The sequence below is a fragment of the Vanacampus margaritifer genome, chromosome 6 (assembly GCF_051991255.1).
Source record: "Vanacampus margaritifer isolate UIUO_Vmar chromosome 6, RoL_Vmar_1.0, whole genome shotgun sequence".
NCBI lineage: Eukaryota > Metazoa > Chordata > Actinopteri > Syngnathiformes > Syngnathidae > Vanacampus > Vanacampus margaritifer.
This window is the reverse complement of record NC_135437.1, coordinates 17,631,530-17,658,769: the sequence shown is the minus strand read 5'-3', so window position 1 is coordinate 17,658,769 and position 27,240 is coordinate 17,631,530. Positions and strand designations below refer to the sequence as shown.

Genomic DNA, 27,240 nt, shown 5'->3' with positions numbered 1-27,240 from the left:
TTTTGGGTGTAATTCCACTGCTGACCACTAGATGGTGGCACACTTTAAACTTGAAAGAATGAAAACAGGAAGTATTTCAGATCAACCTAATTTTTTATGCAGATCCTCTTTAATCCTACTTTTTACACCTACAGGAGGTGACGGCTGTATGTTCATTTTGTAATGCACAAGTTAAGTTTGTTAGTTTGCAAAAAACAAACAAATTGTTTACTGTAAACTAGGGGTGTCAAAATGAGTGCTTTAATTTTGAGTTTATTTGAATTTCCTTTAAGTCACTAATTTTTTTAACGTGCGATTAATTAAATAAAAATAAATGAATAGCCCCTTACTTGCAAAGCGTAAAAAAAACAAAAAATCCAATCACAACACAGCAAACATGTCCACGTCAAAAATGAACAGTATTAAATTTAACAGTAATTCATATATTTGTGGAGACTGGGGTCAAGTTGTATTTTAAAAAAAATTAAAATGTGCAGAATTTCACAAGTTACTTGACTTCATGTTAAAGATTAGATAGCAGATAGATAGAAAAGAAAAATGCACTGAGCTGTCACTGTCTTACAAATGCACTTATGCCATCTGGTGGCAGAAAATTGACCTCAACACAAATCGATATCACACACGTTTTTTACAGTACAGTTCATCTTTTTAATTTTAACTAAATTTTAATTATGAAATTACTGTATCAGTGGCTAAAAGATACAGCCGTATTTCTATTAGTTTAAGCAATTTCTCCACTTTTACGTTAACAAAAGTATGAAAATGTTGAAAAAAAATTATATTTATTATATTATATTTATTTTTATTTTATTGTACATTCAGACATATATAAAATTTGCTATTAATCGTGAGTTAACGTCAGGCGAGGCGCCTGAAATTTTAAAACGTTCTACTCAAGAACGGTGATGTCGTAACGTCAGATAAGCGCCTCCAATTGGAGAGGAACTGGCAAAGTGATTATTATGTAGTATTAGTGTAGCACTTGTAGTGACTGTCGTTATTTATTCACGGCACAGCTGGTTGTACGCTACGCACTCTTCCATCTGTCACTACCCGTGAAACGAGGTGGTTCTCACTTGTGCGCAGATGGCTAATTAATCACACGAGCTATATTCAGAAATAGTAGAAATTGGAATTCTTTATTGAGAAATGCGTGTGTGGTGCTCAAGTTTCCTACTCTGCTATTCACCGACTACTACCAGCCATTTGTTTTTGTCCACTCCAGAGCTGTTTATATGATCTTCAAGTGCTCGTCATGAATATTTAATAAGCTCGTTTCTCTGCGCTTTCCTTCCCGGACAGGAATGAGGTGACCAAGCTCAAGTTCGAGGGAAAGACGTTCCACGTTTATGCAAACCACAAGGAGGTGAGAGCGCCACCAGCTGGCATGCATGTTGTCCATCATGCCCCCCCACCCCCCCACACACAGTGTTTTTAATTATCCTGCACGCCGTCCTCTATTTCCAACGTGCAGGAAACAAAGATCATCCTGACATACTTCGCACCCACACCGGAGGCATGCAAGCACCTTTGGAAGTGCGGCGTGGAGAACCAAGCTTTCTACAAGTGAGTCCAACGCTTCAACGCCTCCGTGTGACCTTCGGATAATTCTCCAAACTGACAATGTTCTATTCGAGGAACTCTGCGGGGTTAGCAGGTCATAAAGCTCCGTCACACGTTATTTTCTCCAAGGCGAGAGAAAGGAGGCATTAAAAATGAATGGTCTCACTTACTATGACGATAAACATATTGAATAGTGTATGGAGACGTGCCAGGGACTCGTATGCATATCGCACATGGGGGGGCTGAATAATTCACAAGTCTTTTCTTTCTTATACAGATTACTGTTATAAGTGTTTCGACCTTCAGTACAGACTCAGGACAGGTCAGATGTAATCAAGGCTAAGAAATACTGGCCAGTGATCGACCATAGATTTTTGCTTTTTAACCCCTTTAGACCCATACATGGTCCCAGTAGACATGACATATTTGCGCGTCCAAACTAATAAAATGCATCATTTGGATAATGTCAACACTTCTGGTTGATGATTGGATCTGAACTAACCATTCACACATGTTCATGTTAAGAATGTTGCATATAAGCTGGGGAAGTTTATATGGGGAAAAAGAGTCAAAATCAGCAACCAAAATAAATAAATAAATTGCCCAGCAAAAAAAAATAGGTGCTGACAAAGTTAAAGTGTTAACTAATCAATTAATCACAAAAAATCATCGCATTAATCATGTATTAACGCAGATTAATCGCACTATTTATTTTTAAGTTTAGCTGACAGTGAATGGTTACATTAAAATTAACACAAGTTGTTTTTGAGCAATAAACATAACTACATGCATTAAAGTGCAATATTAATGTTTGCGTATGATATTCAGAATAGTTGTTCATGCCAAACTATTGGGGTCATTTTTTTGTAATGATGCCAGTAATTAACTGATTAGAAAAAGAGGATGAGTGTGTGCAGTAGATAAAAATATTTTGAAGACGTCCTCGAAACATTAAATTTTGGAGAGAAAAAAACATAACAGAAATATAATGCGGATAAAAAAGCCTTTTTAATTAAGCGATTAATCGTGATTAAGCAAAATTCTAAGATGCTCTAATATACTGTATATTAACTCATTCACTGCCATTGACGGCTATAGATGTCAAAAATTTATTTAAATTGTTTTTATTAATAAAACATTTTTTCCCACTTTTGTTAACAAGAGTTTGAAAACCTAGAATTTTTTTTATTGTATTAGAACATGATGTAAAAATTGTGATTAATCTTGAGTTAACTAGTGAAGTCATGCGATTAATTGCGATTTACGATTTTTTCTTTAAAAAAAATAGATATATTTTTTTCGTAAATTAGGGGCATCGGGCAATTAAAATTTGTAATCGTAATTAATCGCATGACTTCACTAGTTAACTCACGATTAATCACAAATGTTACATCTGTTCTAAATGTACACAAAAAAATTCTAGGTTTTCATACTCTTGTTAATAAAAATCGAAAATAGAAATAGTTAAAATTAATTTTTGACGTCTATAGCCGTCAATGGCAGCGAATGAGTTAACTGTAATGACTTTTTGATGTAATGAGGAAAATCACCGTTTTCTTGGAAACGCTTTTTGGCAGGTGTTTTTTTTTTTCAACATTTGCTGGTTGATAATAAAATAATTCCTAATGCATTTATAATTGTTGTCAATTATATGCAGATTTTTTTTCAACTGCACTTCTTGATGAAAATGTCTCTTTTGTCAAAACATGCACCTAAACACGACTCTTATATATATATTTTTTATGTTTAATAATTCAACATGGCTCCTTGTCATACAGAAAAGATTCTGTTCATACTGCCTGTCGCAGCCAATTCATTAGTGGAAGAAGTACACGTAACCAATGACACACTTGAACTAAAGAACCTGAATTCCAGAATCGATAACCTATACCAATTTAGACTTTCCGCTGTAACGCAATTCTTTCGGAATAATGTATTAACCAACTTGATTTTCTCCCTGCTTATTAAAGTTGAAATGTCTTTTTTTTTCTTTCTTTCCTTTTCAGGCTTGAGAAGTCAAGTCAGGTCCGCACAGTGTCCAGCAGCAATTTGTTCTTCAAAGGCAGCCGCTTCCGTTACAGGTCTGTACACCGAGTCGACCAGAGGACGTCATGACTGATGGCAGTGAGGGGAGGGCGGCACGGGTGAAAAGAGGTTTTCCCAGAGGACGTGACCTTCTCCTGGCCTTCTGTTCTGCCACGTCAGCCTGTTTTAGCCACAGAGGATAAATAATCACAAGAAGCAAGCCAGCCAAATGAATGGGATAGATTGTACCTCAGAAATAGTCACTTTTCGGTAGGCCGCGATTAACATTGCATCATTAGAGAGCAAGCTATTCTCAACACTTTAGATTGGTCAATAATTTGTTTAAAGAATAAAAAAAATAATTAATTAAAAAAAAACTTTTAGTGAAATGTACCAAATTGTGACTTGAGGTTTGAGGTTTTGGCGCCTCTTAACTCATTCACTGCCATAAATTCATTAAAAAAAAAAAGATTATTAAAAATTAGGGGCAAGAGGAGATTCATTTTTTAAAATTGTAATTAATCACATGACTTCACTAGTTAACTCATATGTACAATCAAAAAAATCTAGGTTTTCATACTCTTGTTAACAAAAGTGGAAAAAAAATTTAAACTAATAGAAATAGTTCAAATTAATTTTTGACATTTAAAGCCGTCAACGGCAGTGAATGAATTAAAAGAAAAAGAAAATATTATTAAAAATTGGAGCGTCAGGCGATTAAAGTTTTTAATCGTAATTAATCGCATGACTTCACTAGTTAACTCGCGATTAATCACAAATTTTATGTACAAAACTAAATGTACAATAAAAAAAAATCTAGATTTTCAACAAAAGTGTGGCGGGGGGTGGGGGGGAGTGGGGGCGGTAAACTAAGAGAAATAGTTAAAATGAACGTTTGACATTTATAGCCGTCAATGGCAGTGAATGAGTTTTAATTACCTGGACCATTTGCCCATTTTAAAACTCAAATGTGGCTCTTTTACCCAAAAATTAGCTCGCCTAGTTATATATGGAGGACCAAAACTGCCAAAATTCAGAATAAATAAATGACTAAATGAATAAATAAATAAAATAAAAACTGATATAAAAAAATTAAATTTATTTATATATATATATATATTGTTGATTTTATTTCCATTTATATATTTTTTTATTTAATTTACAAATTATATATTTTTTTTTACATCTGTTTTTATTTTCACTTTTTGCCATTTATTTATGTTGAATTTTGGCAGTTTTGGTCCTCAATAGTTATATACTGATATTTCCACAAAGTCTGTCTGAGCATCGTTCGTCTCTGTGCTTTACGACAGTGGTCGCGTGGCGAAAGAGGTGATGGAGCAGAGTGCCAAAATCAAACGAGAACCTCCGGAAATACACAGGTATGCATTAAAAAAAAACTGCAGCGACATCCTGGAATTTTGTCGCTAACACATACAAAGAAACTCATACAAAGTAGGCTACCGTGTATGACTTTTTGGCAACGCTGTGCTACTTGTGTGTGTCTGTGCAGAGCTGGCCTCGTTCCCAGCAGGAGCTGTCCATCTATCACTCATGGGCCTCGGCTCACCAGCGTGCCACGTACGCGGCGGAGAGCTGTGCACATCTCCATCATGGAAGGTAAGCCCGTAATCTTCACACTTAAGTGTATCTGAGCTGATTGAAAAGTTTCTACCATCATGTGCTTTCATCAAGATAGAAATAAGACGGTATAGGACTGGGGATATTTTTGGGTGTTTTGCTAGGTTGTTAAGCTAACAACCTAGCGAAACACAATTTACTAATAATGTTACCTTGTTGTTTTGACCGTCTTTGTTCTTTTCTATTGGTGGTTGACAAACCATCTTTAAGGTACATTGGCGCCACCAAGTGATATTTTCGTTCCACTACAAGGAGACCAGTGTGGATTGATGGTGGCCTGCTGTTGTATAGTTTTCTGCCGCCATCTAGTGGTGGCGTTCTGAAAGCGCACTTGTATCGCAGATTATTGTTGGTCTCATCACCCCCAAAAAATGGTGAAATGGCAGTTTGTATCTTGAAAAATCATAAGCTAAATACATAGTTTTTAGGTCTAAGATGATTCCGAGCTTTTTAGACCAGCAGTAAGATTTTAAAATCCATTCTTTGGCTTATTGGAATGAAAGTCTTGATGGACTTTTTTTGTTCAGACCTGTGAAAACTCTGCCAATACTCCAATCTACTGTCTTGTTTACGCAGAAGATCTGATTCTAGAGATGGTCTTCATGCGGTAATAGTAAGTTGACTTGATAAAAGTCCGAACCAAATCAATCATCTCACTTGATTTGTGGCTGTGACATGGAATCACGTTCTAAACGAATCAGGGACATGTTGGTCTTCCCCTCCATGAGAAAACACACGCGCGTTCCGTAACTCAAGCCATTTGGCCCAGTTTGCCGCATGAGAGCTGGCAGCGCACGTTGCAGATGTGCGCGTCAGTCAACCTGCCAGGATTGTGTTCGGAACACCTGCGGGTTTCTGAGCCCAGAGCAGCTGGCATTACTGGCGGTGTGGTTGAAATGGATCGGGCAGCAGGTTCATGCTTCGAAAAGACCTCAGATAAAATCAATAAATTGCAATTTAGCATCTCTGTCTAGTATACATGGTTCAAAATCCCTGGGAAATGACTTCCTCTGCTCTTATGACTTCTTCGTTGGTTTACTCATGTAAGACATGCCTAGTTAGTAGCTTGTGGTTAGCTAGTGATAGTCCAGGATTTCTCCCACATTCTGTAAATGCACATTGTGTTAATTGAGGACTCCAAATAGTCTTCTCAAACTTTTTTTTTTCACGACGAGCACCACCTCAAAAAATATTTAGACCACCATGCCATGGCCAGGATTTAAATAGAATAACGCAGTTAGCATAAGCAGCATTTTTGTTAGACGCTTTAGCATGATGTTCAGTTTGAACATTCACACTGCACTTAAAGATAGGAAAAATAAAAACATATAATTTTGACAGTTAAAGAAATCAATCATTTGTAAAAGACAAAAAGAAAATGTAAAGCAATATTCAAATTCAAAGTAAAGTAAAATAAATGAAAGGGGACAGAAAGAAGTCAAACTTGTTTTGTCTGCCCCTCCTGGTCAACTAAAAAAAACACACAAAATGAATGACAGCAAGCGGTTAAGACGCTTTCAGTGGTACAATAATTCCAAAATATATATATATATATATATATATATATATATATATATATATATATATATATATATATATATATATAAGGTGAATATATATATATTAGGGGTGTGCCAAAAAAATCGATTCTCATTTAGTACGATTCAGAATCGATTTTAAATGTCCCAAAATCGATTTTATTTCAATTATTTTATACTGTCTTGCCTTTGTTTGTGTGTGCCTTTCGGTCCTCGAGGGCCGGACGGAGTTCTACAGGTTTTGCAGGTTACTCACTTCCAACACAAGCTGATTCCAATCAACAGGATCGTTATCAGGCTTATGCAGAGCTTGCTGATGAGCTGATCATATATCAGCTGTGTTGGAGAAGGTCAAAATGCAAAACCTGCAGGACTCCGGCCCTCGATGCCCACCTCTGCCTTAGATAATAATAGATAAATGATCACATATTAAATCCTGAACGCAATTTTGAGACGATTATTCAAAATTGCTCGCTAATACAATTATTCAAACTTAATTAAAAACAGCAGTGAGCCCCATCTCGGCCTCTTGAGTGTATTTAGTGGTGGCCTCAGGGGAGCTGACTGCGTTGGTTGCAGTGGTATTAATACCCCAACTGAAAATAGCACCGGCCCGCTACTCCATGTTTGTCACTGGCCTGGGTGGGGCCAAGCCAGGCCATCCCGTCGCTTCACACGCTCGTGCGCAAGTGAAGCCCGCTGAACGCCCAGCGACTCTGTGGCCTGGACTCTAATCCGGGACCGGGACCATCAGGACCATAAAGGACCTTTAGGAACGCGGCGCAGTCATGGTGAAGTGTCTGATCCGCATCACCACCCAGGTGAACGTCCACCTGCGCATGATCAACCACTGCTACCGCGACGTCAGGGTTCGCGTGCTGAGCCTGGGGCCCCGCATGCTGGGCAAGGCCCTGGGGGTCCTGCCCCTGTACCCTGCTCTGGGCGGGCAGCCGGAGTCGGCCGGCGCCACGCCGTTGCCTGGCACGCCGCCGCCCTGCCTTCAGCCAAGCAACCATCCAGGTAAATTCATCAAAGAGACAAGAGGGTTCGACTCGATTCCTGCACTGCTCATGGGTCACTGAGCTCCTGCATCGGTGCTGATGAAAACAAATCAAAGAGAATTATGGTGATGAGTCTAATGTCACCTGAGATATTTCAAGGCGACTTACTTCATGTCACTGTGTGCTTGATAAATAAGAGCTGCACTGTCACCGCCAGTTGAATTAGATGTGATGATGATGATGATGATGATGATACTTTAGATATTGCCGCCTTCTATTGGGCGATAATATATCCACATGTCAACTTGACTTGACACGATCGGGTTTCTGTTTTCACATGGTAGAAGAAAAGTTATATGCCATGAGTAGTCAGGTTTCCTTTTTTTTTTCTCTCGATACGCTTCCAAAAACCACACCCTCCAAGCGTAAAAACTTTTGGGCAAATTTTGAGCCTTTTCGCGAATTTCTGGCATTTACATTCAGTTTTTTTTCTCAATTCTTAAAAATTCGAATAAAAATAGGTGGATGGAAACCCACCTAGTGTTTGTTGTAAGGTTCAGCTCAATTAACTCATTCACTGCCATAAATTCATTTGAACTATTTCTTTTAGTTTAACGTTTTTTTTTCTACTTTTAGTAACAAGAGTAAGAAAACCTAGATTTTTTTTATTGAACATTTCAAAAAGATATAAAATTTGTGATTAATCGTGCGTTAACTAGTGAAGTCATGTGATTAAGTACAATTAAAAATTGGAATCACCTGACGCTCCTAATTTGTAATAAAATTTTATTTGTTTAAAAAAAAAGAAAAGATTAAGGTAATTAATATTAGTAATCGTAATTAATCGCAATATTTTTTTCTAGGTGTTCATACTCTTGTTAACAAAAGTAAAAACAAATGTTAAACTAATAGAAATAGTTAAAAAGATTTTTTGATGTCTATAGCTGTCAATGGCAGTGAATGAATTAATTAGAATATTTTTTTCTACAATATTCTATTTCATTAGTTCAATTCAAAAAGTCAATCTTGTACTATACAGATTCAATAAAGATGAAACAAATGCTTTTCAGAATGCAAATTCCTACCTAATGCCTTTATTTAAAACAAAAAACAACATTATTAACCCTATTAAAAAAATGTATATGATAGTTTCTTACAATCTTATCCATGCAACTACCGGTAAGCCTGACAGTGAGTAATGGGTCGTGTCAAAACGACAGGCAGTCCCGAGTGGGATGAGGAACATATTCGCCATCTAAAACTCCTCGAAAGCTGAGCCATGCGTGTGATATGCTTAGCGATGACAAAATCATTTTGTTTTTTTACGACAACGAAACGATGGCAGATTAAATATGGCTCTTTGATGACGGAATCATGACGAAGCGTGAGATTTCGTTGACATGTCGAGACCGAATGGAAACAACAGCGCACTCGTGACTTGTTCAACAATAAAACACACATAAGCAAGTTTGTCACAACATCTTATAATGTTACTCAACAAACAGCTTGTGATAAATTTCATAGTAAATGTTCCATGTAACACCTGGCGCAAATGGGCTGCTAGCTAGCTTCAGGCTAAAGTTGCTACTTGTGCTAACATCATTATTCTTATTATTTTTAGCTTATGTGTGTTAGCTACTGTTATGTTGTGAATTTTGGGCTTTTGAGTGTCACAAACACACACGAAAACAAATAAACCCAATAAAATAAATACTTTATATTGTTGGCCTTTGCCTTATAGAAAGATTTTTTTTAAAAGTGAAGTTACTAAGTGAAGGGTGCGTGCTAGTCATTTGGTTAATAAGGTATTGTTGTTGATTTTGCTTGTTTGATAGTTAAGTTTCTTAATATGGTTTTATTTTGTCAAAATTATATATAAAAAATATGCAGGCCTAAATACTAAAATAAATACAAATGATTATTAATAACAATTCTTTTAAAAACTCATACTTTTGTCCATAAGACTAAAACTAAAATGGCTGCCAAAAACAGCATTGCCGGTGTATTAGCGTTAAGCTAGCAAACAGGAAGTATGTGGATGTTTGAAAGACATCATGCGTAATTCTCTTTTCTTTACCTTTAGCAAAATCTCAACGCTCTCAAATGAAAAAAACATCACATTGAATGATTAACAACAAGAAAATAATCACTTAAAGAATGTCAAAATCAGAATTTTTAGCGCTGTGTGGCTAAGGTTCACTGTAAATTAGGTGTTCCAGGATATTCTAGTTTATTGAGGAATTTTTCACTTTCACGTCACCTTTGAGACTCTTGTGAATTTTGTAAACAGACTTGACTTCACAAAAAATTATATTGTGAACAAAAGCTAAGTCTCTAAAGGTACAGACATCCCACCAGTCTCCCCATATTTCTTTCAACCAGGCCTGGAGTCGCTCCGTGACAGCGCCCACTCCACCCCGGTGCGTTCAGTGTCCCACGGCGAGGCGTTCATCCCACGCTCGCGCAGCCAGGCGGCGGACGCCAGCGAGGGGACGGCGGTGATCTCGGACGAAGCCTACAGCCCCTCCGACAGCGTCCTGCCCACGCCGGTGGCCGAGCACGGCGCCGAGCTGCCGGTCACCCTGCGGCAAATTAACGGGGCGCCCTGCAGCATCGAGGAGGAGAAGGAGTCAGAGGCGGGGACCCCCACGCGAGGGGACGGGGTGGACTTTGGACACGAGGGTGCCGCCGGGGCCCTCAGCGAAGTGGAACAGGTGAATAAGTTTGTTTTGAGTGTCCTACGTTTGCTCCTCGTCACCATCGGACTCCTCTTTGTCTTGCTCCTCCTCCTCATCATCCTCACCGAGTCCGACCTGGACGTGGCGTTTTTACGTGACATCCGCCGGACCCCCGAATTCGAACAGTTCCATTACGAATACTTTTGTCCCCTCAGGCGGTGGTTTGCCTGCAAGCTCCGCTGGGTGGGCGGGTTGCTCATTAGCAAGTGAGGCGCTCGCGTTGGTAAAAAGGCCGCTCGGTGCGGGGCCGAGGAGACGCCATGGAGGTGGCGCCCACGGGACTCCTCCTCCTGCAGACATGCATCTCGGACCGCCCCGGTGACCCGGGCCAACTTGTCTCTCCCCCTCTCATACTTTTGAGTTTTTACACCTTGCCCACCTCACGTTCACTTTCGTTCTCTTCTTTTTTTTATATATACCAATCATCTTTTCCTTCCCTTTTTTTTCATAAAAAAAAATCTGAGAACTTTAAGAGGGATGAGCATTGCCTTTAGGTATTTATTGATTTTAAATATGCATTTGCATCAGATGAGAGGAAATGAGCACTAATAGAAGATGGGTAAAACAGAAGTTAGTTAGCGGGGTACACACATATTTAACAACTCATTTTTTAAATGTGAGAGGAATGTACATTCTTACTGCTCTTTTTGGGAGCATCTATAGTCAATTGTAAAACTTTTTTATTTTAGTATCAAATTTATTTTATTTTTTAAAAAAATTTTTGCGATTATGGATTTTTTCACCGGCACGGCACATCTTTTACAAACAGTCATGCGCTCATCAGCTATCTCAAGACTCCTCCCCCAACCAGATGTCTGCTGCAGTACCAAGCCCGACCTGTGAGAGGCAGCATTATACCACAGGGACAATCAGACTGCCCAAGAATACAAAGAAGAAGGAATACGATAATTCCCCCCTCTCTCAGTGGGGCATTGGGACTGATGCTGCATTCGAGGAAGGTCGGAAGTCAGACAGCGTTTCCCAATTCCGACCTAAAAGCGTTCGTGGCGAAAGTAAACAATCAAAATGGCGGATAGTGATAAATAGTTTTTTTATTTTGGTCCTCAAAACACGTTAACTTCCAGAAAACTTGCCTTCTCGCAATTTTGCTTCATTTATGTATTTATCTTATTTCATAAGCATTCTATACAGTTCAGTAGTTCACCGCATAATTTCATGCAGGGATAGAGCGGCATACTGACTTCGCAAGTGGGATTTCCGAGTTCAAGGGGGCGTTCCTGAACACACTTCCTGGTTTGAAGTCGAAAAAGTCCGACTTCCCACTTTCCTCCAATGCAGCATCTGCCCTGCCATGAATAGTAAACAAACAGGAGTAATTGACCCCACCCCCACCCGACTAAAAAATATTTGTAACTTGCATGTTTCATACTATGATCCTAAAATGGTTAAACATCATTTCAAACTCATCTTACAACATTAACCATAAAAATAAAAGGCTTATTTGATTTGATTATGCGACACCAATTACAACTATTTGCTATGCATGCCACAAGATGGCAGCAAACACTTGCCATAGTAAATAATGAACAGGTTTTACACTTACTATTGTCAGCCCTTACATAACATAATATTACATTACAATTATTTAAAAAAAGAAAAAGTACAATTAATTAAATAACTAAAATAAAAAAAAATGGCAAAATGCACTAATTTGACTCCATTGCCAGATGTGTGTACAATACCCCGCTTTAGGTGGATTTGACAGAAATACTAAATATAGTATGAGGTTGAATATAAAGTCACAGAAGGTTGAAAGCTAAATGAAGGTTAACGTGAATGAGAAGAATACGAAAAAAAACAAATACAGTATTGTTGGTATTGATTGTTTTCAGAGGACACTTTAATAGACATACAGTAAAATGTCTCTTATTAGTATTACATAAGGCTATGATGAACAGTCACATGACCTGGTAGTGTTAAGCGGAATGAGTAGATAATATAGCCTCGCTATACAGTACAGATGTAGACTGCAATGCTCATGAAGTACTTCTTGAATGTGTTTGTTGTTTCTGCTCATTTATTTTCACGACCTTGAGATTCAATGAATTTCAATTATTTCTTACGATGAAGATTTATTTTTGGTTTAAAGATCAACCATTTTGGTTTATGTATCATATTTGCTAGGAGAAGATCAGATGATGTACCTTTTTTTTTTTGTACAAAACAAGTTTGTTTCCTAATATATTGACAACTCCGATGTATATTTTAACAGGACTCAAAATGTTATTTTGTTATTGAAGATTAAAATGATACTTTTTGTAGCGCCACGAGTCAAGAGAGGGCGGGCGCATTGACGGAGAAACAAATGTCAGCCGTCAGTCTGCGTGTATGATACAAATACACTTGTAATGCCAAAATACATTTACACCTTTCATACATACATCAGATGTAAAAAAAATAAAAAACTTAATTGACATGTTAATAAATACAATTTATCATGGTCATGTTTTAGATTATGTGCATTTGTTTTGAATACAAATATAAATGTAAAATGTGCATTGTTGACATTTTATACATTGAATTGACTGCTTTTCGGACATACAAAGCAAATAGTATGAACTCAACAATGCATGTGCTCATATCAAGGGACTGATCATTGTGCAATGTTTTGGGGGCGTCCCGAAAAACAGCAACATGTACACAACACCAATAATGCGATTACAATAAACGTATTCAGTAGAACCTCCAAAGTCGACAACAGTCCAACCTCTGATGTGTTCGCATAAATCGTAAAGTCCCGTGATTCAGGCTCCCGAAGCTTGTGTCTCCCTGCTTTGCTCTTGCTAGCATTTGCTAGCGTCTCCTGCTAGCCACTCCAGCGAGTTCTAGCTCCTGCTCGTCGCTCACGCTAAATAATTGGTCATAATTATTGGTAGTTCTTGCGAACTATGGTCGCTCTGAGGCACCGTAGTGCATGTGCTTCAAAATCATTGCATTCTATTAGTTTACCACAAGATGGCACTAAATCCTACGCACTGCCCATTAACTTAATCCTCACACTTTTCTTCATTGATTCGATGACACACACACACACACACAAAAAAAAACTGGGGGGGAAGTAAAAATGTGGACTAAGAAAATAATAATTCTTCTTTTATTTCAATAAATATTTATAGTTAATTAAATTATAGTTTATAAATATTGAGTAAAATTAATTAAAAATATAAAAAAAGTATTTATTTTACTAATTTGTGTTTTTGCAGATAAAAAGCAGTTAACCACTGATTTAACGAGATACATGAACAATAATGAAAAGAATACACTGTAAAAGGAAAAGATGAAGAAAAAAACACCATGTTTATGTCATAAATATTACAGGACTCTTGATCATGCAACTATTCAGTGGGTTATATTAAAGAACCGAGCAGCCTTAAGGTTGCCCGTGGGCCATACGTCACCCAGCTTTCGATTTAGATGTACACTGAGCTGATGTCTCATTTAAATTCCACGGCCTTTATGGTGTCCAACTTTGGAGGTTATGCTGCTGTCAAGTGTCTGGAGAGAGCAATAAGTCATTGCGAATGGATTCTGGCAAAAAAGGGGGAAGAAGAAAAATCACTGTGTGTGTCTTGAGTGCTGTCGGAATTGAAAAGAAACGAGTCTCGTTTTTTTCCAAAAGAGACTTACACAATATATATTTTTAAAATGGTTGTTGAGGTTGGAGAAGGAATTCATTTTAAAGGGAAGCATCATCCGTTCAGCGTGCAGCTTTTGCACATTTTGTCCTTCACAGGCTGCTTGGGTCCACTGGAATTCGTCCAATCAGAAAGCAGAGAACAAGGACATTGTCCATGAGAAGTCAACATACAGTTGTATCAGCGTCATGTAGCGTCTTGAAACATGAACAGGAAAAAATATGACACAACAAAGAAAAGCAACATTCAAAAAGCAATAATTAATTAATGACTTAAAAAAAAAAGTACAATTGGTGTTGAAAAATGTGATCACTGAGTTGTATTTCCTTCCTCTTTGACCTCTTGTGTGGATGTTTTTGTTTAATTCTTTAATGTTTATTTGTTCAAAGGGAAATACAACCCAACTATTTTCTTTACAGTAATATGTGCTATGCAGCCTCGCTAGTCTGAACACGGCTTTCTGATTAATATTGCGTTTGTGGGAGATGAATGAAGCAGCAAAAGACACTCAGGGAGCGGCCATTTTCTAAAGCTGCACCGTGATTGGTTGTTACCTGAGCAACTATAAATGTCATTTTCAGTGTCATTTTCATTTTCATTTTCATTTTCAGTGTCATTTTCAGGCTGTGTCCGAATGTCCACCCTTATGCCCTAACCCCTCATTCACTACATAGCGCCACACTATGTAGTGGTCTAATATGTAGTGCCCTCGTTCTGTTTGGCGATTTGGACAGCCAGCTCATTACTTTTGCCTCGTCGCATATCACGTGACCACAGTAACTGTCGTGACGCACCGGCGCATAAGTCTCTTGCCATTTATTGTGAATGAAAATGTTTTAAAACTGTACTTTATTTCTTTTGTTGTACATATTTTCAACTAAAACGAATTGATTATTTCCGTAGTATATATTTAATGCATTGCTTTAATTATTTTTTTTTTTCATACTCTCGATGCATTGTGGTCTATATCAATCCGTTTGAGTGAACATCGACGTTTACTACTTTTCAGAGTGCATTTTGGGTAATTTTGAGTGCCCTACATTTTCGTTCCCTGGACATTCGAATGCCACTACAAAATGGCGTGACCCCTCAGTAGAGCACTATATAGGGAGCATATTTGGACACAGCCTCAGTCAACAAGTGGCAAAATGGCCGCTCCCTGAGATGGATAAAGCAGGTGGATTTTGCTGCTTTATTCATATTTCACTAAAGCAATATTAATCCGAATGTTTAGACTAGTGGGGGCCCATATAACATACTATTTAGAAGAAATGTTTGGGGTTGACTTTTCTTATATTGTTTGATTGCTTCTCATCATGCAGCATTTTGTTTGCGTTAAACAGTCTTATCTTGCATTTTAGTAGGAAAGTAGGACAAGATTAAGTAGTTTTACCATGTTCATATCACAGAAAACTTGATTTATTTCGGTATTTCAGATTCAAAAAGGAAAACTTGTACAATATATGGATCAGGTTTTGTGTTGAGTTCCGATGGACCTCAACAGAGACACTTTGCACAATGTGATATACAAATTTGAAAAAAATAATAATAATCTAAAACTTCTCATTGGCTCAGACGTTCTTTTTGTTTACATTCGTGAGCCCTCAAGTGGTCATGTGAATTCCTTAAAATGCTGCACGTTCAGAAAAAGTGGTGTATCTTGTCTCTTTTGTCATCAGATGAATCACGTTGTTATATGCAAGTTGTATATATCGCAACATCCCTATGTGCCAAATTCAGCTGTCGACCTGTTCTGAACCCATGTTTGTACCTTAGCTAACCTCAATTAAGTCAGTAGGAAAACTTGTTCCTCCCCAGTAGACCTTTGTGAACTGGTGCCATGAAATGGAAATATTCTGACTTGAAATAAACATTGATTTGAAAACATGGACATGTGACTGTCAAAATCGCCTCTGCGTTTTTTCCCCACAGAAAACCAGCATCCAGTGAAGGCAACACAACTAACGCATGTGATACAAACCACAAAAATACTATGATTTTCTTGCAATGCAAAAATAAAAAAAAAAAAAATCCTCGTCAGTAAAATAGGTTTCCTTTAGTGTGCATTTTTTAATTAATTGCTTCACTATACAAACTTGTCTCAGTAGAAATGTTATTACAAACTAGACGAACAAATGCATGGAATGTTTTCAACGATCTTTAATAAACATTTCAATGAACAGTACGTGTCAGTAACAAAAAATAGAATCCCAACAATGTACACTTTTGTACAACATTAATTACAAAGAGTGAAGTGTAGAGGCAGCAGCGCTATATGTGAGAAAAGGCCGGCTTGAGAAAAGGCCGCTGGCTCTGAGGCGTGGGCACCGCCAAGAATCCCGGCGTCCTTCCTGACGAGTTACCTGCGGCACCCCGGGACCCTCGGCCGGCGGACTGAGAACCACCTCTGGCTCCCCCTCTGGCGGCCCAGGATTTGTTGGTGCTGTAACCTCGGCTGATGGAGAAACAAAAACAAGTTGAGTCAATGAAGTTGATTTGTGGCGGATGAGAATTGACACAAACGCACCCCCTAGAGCTGGAACCTGCGCCTCCAAATCCTTTTCTCTTTTTGTTGTACTTGAAGAAGGGCATCTTCTTCCTCTTCTGCCCCCGAGCACTCTGGCCGCGGAAGTACGCGGAGGAGTCGTCGTCGTCCTCGTCGTCGACGGCCGAGCGGCCTCGTGTTGTGTCTATCCAGCCGTTTTCGCCACCCTCGGCCTGGGGTTCCACTGTGATTGACGCACACATTAGAATGCTGTTCGATTGACTTGCACAATCATCTGGATCGGACTGGAGGCTTACCAGGATGCTGCCACTCGGAGTATTTCTGCAGGACCTGGATCACCTCGGCGCCGTACTTCTCCAATTTGTCCTCTGTCACGCCGTCGATTTGCAGCAGGACTTCTGGGTCGGAGGACAGCCTCTCTGCGGATGGGGGTCAAGTAAGAACAGTTAAAAAAGACGAAAAGTTCATAAGGGTTTAGCACTTGACAATTTAGCAAATCATACCCTGGGGCTAACTAGTACCCACTGGCATCATTTTTTTTTTTTTGGAAGGACAATGCACATTACTCAAAAAGGGAGAGAAAAACACTGTTGGCCTCTCAAAATGGCTAACTCTTAAAATTACCTGATAACTTTTTCAAGGTGGCAGTGGAGAAGATGTTGTAATAGTGAATCCCGAAGGTCTTTCCCATCTGCTTGCAGAGCTCCACCAGCTCCTTGAGGCACTCCTGAACCTTCTGGTCCCTCTGAGAGACGTTCTTGGCCACCGCGGCTTTGTTCTTCCTGACGGCGGAAGCGCTCTCCGTCTCGTAGAAGTCCACCTGCAATCAGACGGGAATGTCAGCTTTGGCATTTGTGCGTAATACTGCACCTTTTGCCGGGTCCCGCAAAGCAGGACGGGTAACCTGCATGTGTCCGGAGAGGAGGTTGAGAGCTTTTGGTCCCGCAGAGATATAAGACACAGCTTGGCCGCCATTGGTGATGTAAAGGTCCTCCATCAGGATGTTGTCCAGGACCAGTTTCTTGAACAGGCGGTCGGCGTTGTGCTTGGAATAAGATCCTCCCATGCCAAACATGCCTGTCTGGAGTTTGGCCGTTTTGGAACCTAGAAGGGGTTATTTTAATTTTTTTTTAGTATTGCTATCTAGCGCATGGAAACAGACGGCAGCCATGTTGGTGAGGTGCTCGTAGGAGAACGTCGTACCTACAAAGATGTCCACCAGCATGTTGAGCGTCAGGCGGGTCTGTTTTGCGGTCCGGACGAATTTGGCTCCAACCTTCTCGCAGTTCTCCTGCACGAACCTCACGATGTTCTTCACCTCTTCGGTGACATTCCTCATCTTGTATTCCTGGAAATATTTCATACAACCACACACAAGGACGTTATGCCAACGTTGGTAGTTGTCGTGCCGGTTTGAGAGATGGTCACGAGTGTAATGGTACGCCTAAAACCACAATTCAGTATATGCCACCATTTTACAGTAGTGGAACAAAATTTTAATCAAACTGACATACAAAAAAAATAAAAATAAATACTACTATAGTATAAAATAGAGCTGGGAATAAATCAAATTGAGTTGATTAATCATTTCAAAAATCGAATCATTGAAAATTTTCTAAATCGGGAAATCGAGGTGTATATAAATATACGTTTTTGTCTTCTTCTGGATTATTAATAGCTGTTCTTCTTTACTGTTACATCCAAAAAAAGTCAGAATGCTGGATGGCTTTTCAAGGTGTGTTTACAAAAGCTGCCAACTGCTTATGTGGCATTTAAGCACAAACTATGAATTTTAAGTTTACATTAAAACTCATTTAGAATCAGTATACATTACTGCTGTCTGAACATTTTTGCATACATGAAACTTTTAAATAAATGTTTATCAGATTAAAATAGATTCAAATCGTAATCATCTAGAATGGCTGGAGGGGAAAATATATATATATATATATATATATATATATATATATATATATATATATATATATATATATATATATATATATATATATATATATATATATATATTTTAATTTATTGTTTTTTGTGGCCCAGCCCTACTATAAATAATGTTGACTATATATTCAAATGTATTGGTTAGAATGTAAGCACCCCCCCAAAAAACTAGCTTTTTTTATTTTTTACTTGAGCAAAAAATGCAAATTTTTTAGCGTTTAGCCTACAAATATATGTTCGAATGTACTTGAAAATATGTTCAAAGTTCAATATGTTTTGCATGTATTTTCCAGTCAAAAATGTTTACCCCAAATTGGCAGTTCTACGCTTAACTCTTAAGTTAATAATAATAACACTAGTACGTCTTCTCACATTTGGCCTGCTGCAGTTGTCACAGGTGACGTCCGGGTTGTCCTTACAGAAGCCCCTGTTGAACTTCATCTCTCCAAAGTAGGCCAGCAACTGAATCCTCCTGCAGTCCATCATGTTCTCGCAGAACTGCACCATACTTTGCAGGTTGGTGAAGTGAGTGGCCTTGGTGTTCCTGTCGCCCTCTCGGTCCACTGTCGCCAAGAGAAAATGCACGACCGCCGTTTTCAAAGCAAGAAACCACCGAGTGACACCCATGTTGACTTCACGTACTGCTGATGATCCTCTTGATGCGGAGCACGTCGGTGTAGCTGTAGAAGAGAATGCAGTGCGAGATCTCGCCGTCTCTGCCGGCCCTCCCCGACTCTTGGTAGTAACCCTCGACCGATTTCGGCAGACTGGCGTGGATGACGTAGCGCACGTCGGGCTTGTCGATGCCCATGCCGAAAGCGATGGTGGCGCAAATGACCTGGTGGGGGCGGACGCGCGTTAGTGATAATGTACGGAAAAACGGGGTCGGCGCTGATGTCGGCGAGCTCACCTGGCAGCCGTCCTGGTTGATCCACTTGGTCTGCACGTACTCTCTGTCGCCGTCGCTCAGACCCGCGTGGTAGGACAGCGCAAAAAGGCCGGCCCGCTGCAGGCTTTCGGCCATGGTGTCGCAGTCGTTTCGGGACAGACAATAAATGATGCCGGAATCACCTACAAGACAGATGACAAGATTAGAATCAAACCAGTGAGGGAACAGAATGACATTGTGTGTCAAAAATTGCCCTTTAACTCATTCACTGCCATTGACGGTTATAGACGTCAAAAATTCATTTGAACTATTAGTTTAACTTTTTTTCCCACTTTTGTTAACAAGAGTATGAAAACCTAGAATTTTTTTAAATTGTACATTTAGAACAGATATAAAATTAGTGATTAATCATGAGTTAACTCGTGAAGTCATGCGATTAATTACGATTAAAAAATGGAATCGCCTGACGCCCCTAATTTTTAATAATCTTTTTTATTTTTTAAATCATGTCAGGCGATTTAAATTTTTGATTGTAATTAATTGCATGACTTTAATAGTTAACTCACAATTAATCACAATTTTTTAGATCTGTTCTAAATGTACAGTATTTTTTTTTCTCTAGGTTTTCATACTCTTGTTAACAAAAGTGGAAAAAATGTTAAACAGAAATAGTTCAAATGAATTTTTGATGTCTATAGCCGTCAATGGCAGTGAATGAGTTAATGGTTTACAATTACCTTAACATCTATGCTAATTAGGGATAGACCAATTACCGTCCGGGCTGATAATAGTCATTTTGATGAAAATCAGTATCAGGCTTTAAAAAAAAAAAAAATCAGATGCATGATAAAAAATCTATTTAAAACTGTGCTTACCTCGGGGAACTATTTATATAAATTTAAAGTTACGTTATTAATGATGCCGCAGACAATGGAAGTTGTCTGCACCTTTTAGTTTTGTCTGAAATTTAAACAAAGTTGAAAATGTCGTTTATTTTGAGATTTTGGAAACATTTATTTACTGTAGAAAACTATAGTGAGTGCTTGTATTTACTTGTGTAAGTTTATAACTTTTTTAAGTCATAGGCCGACTGATGACAATGGGAGCTCCCTGAACTTTGTTAGAATTTTAAAATGAGGATGCCTATTGTTGAAGATTTAAAAAAGAAAAAACATTTTTGCAAATCTGAAAGATTGCTTAAAAAAAAACATGTGCTTTAAAACATCTCAACAAAGAGTTGGAATTTGTTTTTTACAAAAGTAACGTATTTTTTCGTTTAAATGATGTTGTACGATAATCTACCACAGCAAAAGCGTGAAAAGAGGCACTAAGGAATTCTATAAGTAAGAAGTTATAAGTAAGTTTATGTTGTACCAAAAATATATTTTTGATCTATTGTAGGTGGGTCTCTATTTGCTAACATGTCCTCCACAATAAGCGTTCACTGTAATAATCAAGTATTTACGTGGATAATGCTTCTTGATCCAACTGACGCAGTCCTCGGCAACCTTTTTGGGTTTCTTGGGCAGCACAGCATATTTAAGGTTTGCTCGGTTAAAGCTCATGGTGAAGCTGGAAACACACACACAAAAAAAAAAAAAAGAGGGATGAGACAGCAAAAACGCAACTCAATAGTGTAAAGTCAGAAAAAAACACTTACACTTGCGGACGCGTCATGTTGAGCTGATGCAAGATATCCGTCTGCACGCGGGGGGTGGCCGTGGCGGTCAGGGCCATCATGGGCACTTTGGGGAACTTCTGACGCAGTTCGTTCAGCTTCTTGTAGTCTGGACGGAAGTCGTGGCCCCACTGGAACATCGGAGGTCACTTAGTTATTAATGAGTCAGTCGGGAGGGAGGCGGGATGTGGGTTTGTGTGCACGCACATGACTGACGCAGTGAGCCTCGTCGATGACGAAGCGAGCCAGGAGGCCTCGCTCGTACAGGTTGTGTAAGGCCGAGATCAGCCGGTTGCTGGCGCTGACCTTGAGGACGGAGAGGGAAGACGTGTCGGTCAAAGTGGCGGAGTTTACACAAACATACATAATCGAAATTCAATTATTACACTCCACAATTATAAAATCAGCACTAATCAATACTAATTTTGAGTTGGTTAAATGTATACTGTACATTTGCACCTTAAAAAAAAAATATATATAATTATTTTTAAAATAACTAATTTAATAAATTTTGTTTCGTCCAAAAGGAACTTGCATAATTAGTGTTTCAAATAATTGTATTTGTCTTAATATTTTTTTTACGTTTAAACATTTTCTTGTTTTGGACCCAAAAAATAAATGATCCTAATCGTTTCAATTTCAATCATTACCAAAATAATCGTGATTAATATTTCCTTCATAACCGAGCAGCCCTAGCGCAAGTGCACCTAATTTTTTTTTAAAATATTTTAGAAACGTTCATTTTGGTAGTTCAATTCAAAAAGTAGACCTCGTATTATCCAGATTTATTAAAAACTAAATACTTTTCAGAAGACCAATTCCTATCTAATTACTATACTAAAAATCACTTTAAATTTTTGTATTGAATAATATATTGAAATTCATTAGGATGGTGATTTTCTTTCATTAGTTGAAACAAATTAGTCTGCCGAGTGAATCCATATAATATACTGTACAAATGTCATTTTTGAAACTGAGCTGAGGGTTTTTCAACTATATTCTAATTTCTTGAGTTGCACTTGGACATCAAACAATCACCTTCTCGGGTGTGACGTAGAGGAGTTTAATGATGGGCTCCTTCCTAGAGAGCTGCATGTAGATCCTGCTTGCTTCGCCGTCACCTTTATCACCAGACAGGCTTGTCGCCGGGATCTAAAACACCAACGATAACAACGACACTCAGTCACAGATGCCGGTGAAAGACTGCTCCCCCCAAAAAAAATCCCCCCCTAACGCAAAATCAAACAAGTTAATCTCACTAAGAGTTGTATTTAAGAGCAAACCTACATCCAGAGAGGTCAGCTTCTGGACTTGATCCACAATGAGAGATTTGAGTGGCGAGATGACGACAGTGACTCCCGGCGACAGGCAGGCAGGAAGTTGGTAGCACAGACTTTTCCCGCCACCTACAAGCATACGTCACCATTCAAAGTGAACATCTTCTAACTGGCGTCATCTCTCGTCAGTAGAATCATGTGAGCTTGCAAACCTGTGGGCATGAGCACGAACTCGTCTTCCCCGAGGACGGCGGCGTTAATGGCTTCAAGCTGGTTGAAACGGAACTGATGGAGACCAAAGCGCTTGTGGAAGATCTTCATCATTTCCGGCGAGTGGGAGAAGTTGAACCCTCGGAAACGGTCGTGTGCCGGGTTTCGGAAGGTGGGTTCTGAAATGGGGACGTAGGTTTCATTTATGATGCAACTTCATGCTGGGACGGACAAAAGTATTAAGACACATCTGGAAATATCTACTTGTCCTCATTAGACTTTGGCTGATATTAGATTCTGACGGTATGATAACCGTGAGAAAAAATATCACAGTATCAAAAATAACAGCTCTAAAATTATTTTTAAAACACAAAATATATAATAGAAATGTATATCTTAAGGTTCATAATACTACATACTTTTTGTTTTAATTCTCAGTAAGTCGCAGTGTCCCATCACTGCTATTGAGCTATTTTTTTTTTTAATTACCTTTAGGCTACTCATGCTCTCCTTGGGGCTAACTAGTAACTGGTGGAACAGTTTTTTTTTGTTGTTGTTTTTTTGAAGGACAATGAACATTAATCAGAGAAAAAAGTATCAGGTGTCTCTAACCTTGCGGGCAGAGAAGGGCGAGAAGAAAAAAAAATAGCGAGCCAGTATTATTAGCAGTTGTTAAAACCTTGACTTTTTAAAACCACAGTAAACCATCAAACTGGTAATCGGCTCATGCTTAGTAACTATTCAATCAGAACCAGACTAGGCTCTATAATTTTCCTTCAAACAACTTTATATATTCTTCCAGTTTGACTCATTTTGTTTTTGTTGCAGATCTTTAAATCGAGACGGTTTTCTCAGTGACTTACCAGGAGAGCAAATCTTTGCAGGTTTGGGTGGTGGCGCAGGCGTTGCGGGTTTGTTCTCCCATGAGAATTTGCTCGGCCCACCTTCCTTCACGGCCGCCGTGATGGATGTCTTTAGCGGCGCTGCGGAACTTTGGGCTCCGTCGAAGTAGTCGGGAATGTCCGATTCGTTCAAGTCATCAATGTCAAAGTCGTCGAGGAAAAAGTCGTCATCGGGACCAATGAGGTCCGCGGCTGTGACGTCTGGTTGTGGATTAGTTTGAACCTGCGCTGCAGTCTCAGTCTTCTTCTTTGGCGAAAAGAAAAGATCTTCACAGTCCACGATGGTTTTCTTAACACTGGAGATATCGTGAGGCGTTTTTGAGATGCTGTGGCTTGATGGAGAATCGCAGATGCTGTCAATTTCCACAATTGACTTTTCTTTAATAAGGTTGTATGATTGACCCGTGTCACAGTCCACAGAGGATCTCCTGATCTGAGGCGTCTTCTTTGAAACCGCCGGTAAAAAGCTGCTGCTAGATTTGTCTTTGAAGACGGGATCAGAAATCACGGTGCTGTCAGGCTGCTGAGTCCTCAGCAAGGAGTCGCCACCGGTAATGAGAATCCTCTTCCTGGAAGGTGACAAGGAGGCGGAGCATTACAGTCACAACGTGATGGAACATCATGAAGAAAAGTGGCACCAACCTTTGAGCCCTTTTCAGTAGAATCTCATTTCCGCAAGGCAGAGCGATGAGCTCGTGCTCAGGGATGGAATCCACCAGAGCACAAATGGACTCCATGATGCTATAGAGTTCATCACCTGGGAGGGAAAATATTCAGAATATTTTACATAAGGGAAGAAAAAAAAAAAAAGGGGGGAAGACGCTCTCACTTTTTGTGTCTGTCGAGTGCTCATTAGAGGCTTGACGAAGGCTCACGGTAGATCCTTTGGACTGCAAATTATGAACGTTGTTTGACTTGCATCTGTTCAAAAGAAGAACAAATCGTCACAGCTAATAAGGAGACATTCAAACAGAATGTCAGTAAAACAAACAGGTGTCACTTAAAAGGCAAAAGAGATTAAATCATAAAATTAATCTAAAATTTGTTGGTCATGATTATCTACATCATCACATTTCCCACCGGTGATTAAAAAAGTCATCTGTATGAAACTTTAATCATTAAAAGGGTTTACATTGCAATTCCTCTCCTTCAGTGGCAACATACATGTTTCTAGATGTCTTATTTTGATTATACACAAAAATAACTAGTTGGCTTTCATGAAGGACTATAGAAATCAGTTAATATTTACTTTTGACAGGCTGAAATCACAGTATTTATGATGAACTATGGCTCTAAATGATTAATCTATTATGAAAAGTTGCCATTAATTTGATGATCAATAAAATCAATTAATTTTCTTTTTCTTTCTTCTTGTGCCGTAACTTTGAAATGTCGACTGTCAGGACTTTACGTGACAGTTGGCAAAGACAATAAATGTACATTTTAAATACTACGAATACAAAATGTGCGCATGCTTCAGTGCATCATGGATTACTTAGCTACACGACTGGTGAATCCATTCAAAACGCTTTTCAGTATTAATTTAATTATCATCTTTGAAAGAGCTTTTTTTTTTGTGCTTAAGTTCTTGTAATATATTCATTACATTGCGCAGGTTTACTGAATGTTGACAGTAATACACAAATGAGTTTTCAAGAAAACAACTTGGCTCACATGGACTCCACAGGAGATTTGCTGTAATAGCTCTCTGGAGATGGCGGTATGTAGTCAAGGTCATCTTCAGGCTCCGGACTGACATCCAACTTCATTGACTTCGGGTCAACCCATTCTTTGTTATCAACTAAGAAGAGTGATGACAAACAAGGTACCATGTGTTTTCCATTTGTTGCCTTTTTAAATGCACAAATGAAACTGCAGTAAAAAAGAAAAAAAAAGTGTTACCTGCGATGGGCACATCATTATTGTCCTCTTCACTGTCACTAACAACACACTTCAGATAAGGATGGCGTCTTTTTGGCGTTTTAATTGGAGAGTCATCCAGTTCACTATCTGTTAGTCCTACAACTTCAGTCTGATCAGGAATGGCTTCAATTCCATCTGTTTTTAAACAACACTGCCCCCCTGTGGATTCGGTTTTCCCAACACCGACTGGCCTGCTGCTGTCAGTCCTGCTTACGTCTCCACTGAAAGAGGCATTCTTTGCCTTGGTTGGAGTTTCAAAGTCATCTAGATCATCCCAGTCGTCAATCTGGAATCCAAGTGATGTATCCATATTTACAGGGGTGCTCGGTACCTCAAATATGGGTGGCGATGGAAAAGCAGGAACACTGTCCAGGCTGACGTCCGAGGTGCATTTGGAACTTACAGAGAAGAAGTTGTTGATTTTGGACTTGTGAGAGGTCTCGGACTTGTTTGAAAACGTCCCAACAGGTTGAGTCACAAAACTGTTCTTAGAGAAATTGACATTCCTGCTTGCCAAAACATTTGGGCTAGTTACCTTGCTTGAGGTTTTGGTCAAGATCGTACCTGCTGCTGGGGACTTCTTTTTAAAAGAAAATGGCCTGAAATAGCAACAGAAGAAAAATGAACATGTTGTATTGCAGATGGGACTTTTGTGTAAGCATAATTGAATAGAGAGGGTCAAGGTTGAGCATATTTTGGGAATGAGGGAGAAACACCCCAAAAAAAGGACATGCCAAAGTGTCATTCTTGTGTGACAATTTAAACTGATTAGTACTGTCAAACGGACAGAAACAAAATGCTAGCTTAGTGCATTATGATTAACGCCATTAAGAGTATATGAAACAGGTTGAATACGCACACCTAAAAATGCCACATAAGCATATATTGACTTGATGCTTTCTAAATACAGTCAAAGCAAACATGACATTATATTCATTGTCTCTGACGTCAGCGTTTATGACCCCGTTTTTACACCGATACATTTCTTAATCGTTAGAAGCTAACGTGGAGCAATTAGCATGTGACACTCTCGTGAACGAACTTTTTCCACTCACCCCGATTTAGGTTTAGCCAGAGACCGTTTGTTTTGGGCGGTGTTGCTGTGTCTCGCCAGCTGCTCCTTCAAATTATTCTGAGGAAAACTGGACATTGTTGCTAAAGAGCTGAGCTAGCCGCTAGCTGACCGGCAAGCCACGCTAACTTGTCCGTTCCTTTAGGACTTTGTCACAGTGACGAACGAGTCAAATGGGCACAGGGGTAATCCGAAAAAGACCGTTGCGAGTTGTAAAAAGCTACATTTATAAAACGAAAGCCAGTAGTGTTTGTTGGGAATGGGTCCGTCTCAGACAAGGCGCCTAATCAACGCGGATACTCCATTGGTCGAAATGTTGCGCCGCTGAGGTTTGTGGGATATGTGGTTTACGGGATGTTGCCAGCACCCGCCTCTACCGAATCATTAGTGAGGGCACAGTTGTGCCTTCAGAAAGAATGGATCATTATTTTATTTCAACCATGTTTTGTAGTTTTGTTTTGAATTGATGGACACATTTATTACATACACTGAATGAATTTCTTATATTTTGTTCCTTTTGTAAAGCCGATTCTGTCAGTCTCACTCATCCATATTAACAGTTTGACTGTACAATGGACAAACATTTAATGTCAAGATTGTTTGCCTATGTCTGTTAAACTTTTGTTACATGATTGATATTATTATATAAATGAAACCCCAAATAT

At 39.0% G+C, this 27,240-nt stretch overlaps 2 protein-coding genes across 4 annotated transcripts in view; one reads left to right on the top strand and one right to left on the bottom strand.

Moving 5' to 3' along the window:
- The window catches only part of frmd5a (FERM domain containing 5a), a 66,351-nt gene extending 53,134 nt beyond the window's left edge, over window positions 1-13,217 (top strand). The window contains exons 9-14 of one of the 2 annotated variants that reach the window (XM_077568302.1): window positions 1,303-1,366; window positions 1,484-1,566; window positions 3,570-3,644; window positions 4,902-4,970; window positions 5,102-5,208; window positions 10,151-13,217. In XM_077568302.1, coding sequence (XP_077424428.1) covers window positions 1,303-1,366; window positions 1,484-1,566; window positions 3,570-3,644; window positions 4,902-4,970; window positions 5,102-5,208; window positions 10,151-10,716 — 964 coding nt within the window. In that variant the 3' untranslated portion in view covers window positions 10,717-13,217. Of the gene's footprint in view, window positions 1-1,302; window positions 1,367-1,474; window positions 1,567-3,569; window positions 3,645-4,901; window positions 4,971-5,101; window positions 5,209-10,150 lie in introns of both variants that reach the window. The other variant, XM_077568301.1, reaches the window with a different exon arrangement.
- Window positions 13,218-16,307: 3,090 nt separating this feature from the next.
- blm (BLM RecQ like helicase) lies at window positions 16,308-26,896 on the bottom strand. 2 transcript variants are annotated; one of them, XM_077569574.1, is made up of 22 exons: window positions 26,559-26,896; window positions 26,039-26,102; window positions 25,483-25,948; window positions 25,255-25,381; window positions 24,410-24,501; window positions 24,223-24,337; window positions 23,542-24,149; window positions 22,681-22,857; window positions 22,479-22,597; window positions 22,230-22,343; window positions 21,399-21,497; window positions 21,174-21,322; window positions 20,979-21,085; window positions 19,535-19,695; window positions 19,267-19,462; window positions 18,997-19,187; window positions 17,872-18,016; window positions 17,573-17,772; window positions 17,293-17,488; window positions 16,965-17,087; window positions 16,690-16,891; window positions 16,308-16,617 (listed from the first exon to the last, which is right to left on the bottom strand). In XM_077569574.1, the coding sequence occupies exons 1-22, from the start codon at window positions 26,651-26,653 to the stop codon at window positions 16,434-16,436; spliced, it is 3,930 nt and encodes a 1,309-aa protein (XP_077425700.1). In that variant the 5' UTR covers window positions 26,654-26,896; the 3' UTR covers window positions 16,308-16,433. The 2 variants fall into 2 exon arrangements, with proteins under 2 accessions (XP_077425700.1, XP_077425699.1); XM_077569573.1 differs by having other exon boundaries at window positions 25,483-26,102.
- Between the last annotated feature and the right edge of the window lie 344 nt (window positions 26,897-27,240).

Bases quoted from the DNA above. Each gene is read 5' to 3' on its own strand.
- blm (XM_077569573.1), bottom strand. From the start codon at position 26,653: ATGTCCAGTTTTCCTCAGAATAATTTGAAGGAGCAGCTGGCGAGACAC. The intron at 24,502-25,254 runs GTGAGCCAAGTT...TCTTTTGAACAG, and splicing joins AAATCTCCTGTGGAGTCCAT to ATGCAAGTCAAACAACGTTC. The intron at 21,086-21,173 runs GTAAGTGTTTTT...GTGTGTTTCCAG, and splicing joins AACATGACGCGTCCGCAAGT to CTTCACCATGAGCTTTAACC.